General features: G+C 35.5%; 1 protein-coding gene across 1 annotated transcript; it reads left to right on the top strand.

Annotated features, from left to right (window-relative positions):
* Positions 1-333: 333 nt before the first annotated feature.
* On the top strand, positions 334-2,019 carry TRIADDRAFT_63590 (expressed hypothetical protein; the record flags this gene model as incomplete). Its single annotated transcript, XM_002109052.1, has 2 exons — positions 334-386; positions 728-2,019. The coding sequence occupies 2 exons, from the start codon at positions 334-336 to the stop codon at positions 1,563-1,565; spliced, it is 891 nt and encodes a 296-aa protein (XP_002109088.1). The 3' UTR covers positions 1,566-2,019.
* Between the last annotated feature and the right edge of the window lie 320 nt (positions 2,020-2,339).

The following is a 2,339-nucleotide window of genomic DNA, read 5'->3' as shown; positions in this document are numbered from 1 at the left end:
CTATATCTACTGTATATATAAACAAATCAGCTCCATCATCAAGGATAAATATGGAAGCAATCGGCTTTACTCATGCTAATTACGCCAATTCTGGCCCGTATATAAGCAAATTAGCTTCATCATCTATGATAAGTATGGAAGCAATGGCATTACTCACGCTAATCTCGCCAATTGTATATTCTAGAAACGACTGGATTGCAGTTTCAAAGCCTATAAATACTAGCAATCCTGATCGATCGGATTCAGAAATCCATTTGGCAAACGTTTTCAAACACTGCAAAGACATACACCAAGCTCCAATTCACAGGATAATTAACGATTAGTTCATTCAAAATGGCATATACTATCGTTTACCCAAGAAATAGCTACTATCAATCACCATACTGGTAAGTAATCCATTTGCACTTTATAAAAGTTGGTCTACATGCCGTGGAGCAAAGACTACACTTTGCAACAGTAATAAAAAAATTGCAGTGATCGTTGCCAATCATTATACTGTAGCAACGGTTAGCAAAATCGACTTAAAGTATGCATTAGCAATCAAAGTAGTAACCAAATCTCAGTCTTGATTCAAGAAAAGCAGATTATCGAATAGAAAGACATGTATCGATTTGAACGCACTCAGTATTGACGAGCTTCAGTATTACGTTGAAATCATAATTTATAATCATCACAGTGAGTATTTTGCGTACATGTATTAATCTTATTTCCTGCATTTTTATTTTAGCTATTCAAGCAGCCGTTACTCCCCTCTTCCACTGGCTTCTACTAATCCATGGTTTGATGTCTATGATGATCTGTTCTGTAATTATTACCATCCTTATCAATACAAAATTGTCGGATTGATACCTGCCGAAAGACAACGATCCGCTCCAAAACAGTGTAATAAAGCTTGTAAGGATGCAGCTTCCAAGGAATGTTGCAATACGGAAAAGTCGAGCCAATCGCAATCCGCATCCAAGAAAGAGGATGAGACAGTCAAAGAGCCAAATTTAAGCAAACCATCATCGAGAGAGAATACTAGTAAAACTGATAAAAGCAAAAAATCCACCGCTAAGAAAGTTATTGCCCCATGGTTTTCATTGCTGAATGACAGGCCATGGTATACCTTTGCCGATATATTTGGAGAAGCAACATCGGACGATTGTTCAGCCTGCCCTGAGGAATACTGCCAAACCAGTGACGATAATTCATCATTGGCTAACCACCCTCAAGATATCGTTACATCAAGATCTCATACGGAAAGTAGAACTCAAAGTAATGGTAAAGATAAATACGCCTATTGCAAGTCATCTTTTAAGAAGAAAAATGGTGAGAGTAAAACTGTCATTACACAAACTATCGGCGATCAGAAACATACCGTCACAACAATCGTTGATGCTGAAGGTAATGAATGTCAAAGTGAAGACTATATCAACGTTGAGGAAGATCAAATTGAAGAATTTAAAGAAAGCTTGAAAAAATTTCAGTGCGGCCAAGTTTGCAACTCTACATGCCAGAAGTTATGCGACGAAGCAGCCGCCAGTAATGAAGCAGAAAGTAAAAAGGAATCCGATAAAGAGTAAATAGTAAATCTACTCTAAACTTAAAATATGATAGAGTAGCAGCTGATACAGTTAATGATATCTACTGAATTGCGAATGTAATGTAATTCGCCCATCTTGTGGATGTATGACAAAATAATTACTTTCCATGGCATTGTAGCTTAATAGGATCGCACATTGTGCGTGTTATTAATAATGGATACATACTTGATAATTTATGGCTAATCATGTTAAAGCATCCAGTAGACCAAATTTAATTTAGATTGTACAGTACCCGTGATAAAATGACAATTTAATACCATGTTTAGATTTAGTATTTTACTTTGACTGCAATGTAGTAATCAAAAATATGTGTATCCATGGTTATATATTTACGCGTTTGTAGAATTTGTCGTCATGTAATGGCAGCTATACTACAGCGTTAGAATTTTTATAATTACTCTTACTCTTTAAACTTAAGCTGCTGCACTTTAACTGATTTACGATTAATAAAACATTATCTTAAGTTCAATCTTTGACTTCGATCCCTTGGTTACAAAACATTGCATGTTACTTATTAGGTAGAAGTATTAGCGGTTTTGAACATACTATATATGTTAGACTATACAGACTCTCTTGATACAACTATCGTCAGTCACTTGGCCATCTACGCTATCACACGACCAATACCAAAATCGATTGCAAATATCGGTAAATTTTAGCTCTAATAAATCAGCTCGATCTTACAGTACCATCATTTTATTTTATTAATAAAATGGAGCACATCCCACAATATACAGTAAGATTTATGCGGGT

The sequence above is a fragment of the Trichoplax adhaerens genome, genomic scaffold (genome assembly GCF_000150275.1).
Source record: "Trichoplax adhaerens TRIADscaffold_1 genomic scaffold, whole genome shotgun sequence".
Lineage (NCBI taxonomy): Eukaryota > Metazoa > Placozoa > Uniplacotomia > Trichoplacea > Trichoplacidae > Trichoplax > Trichoplax adhaerens.
The sequence above is the reverse complement of the archived record's forward strand: the minus strand, read 5'-3'. Positions and strand labels throughout refer to the sequence as shown.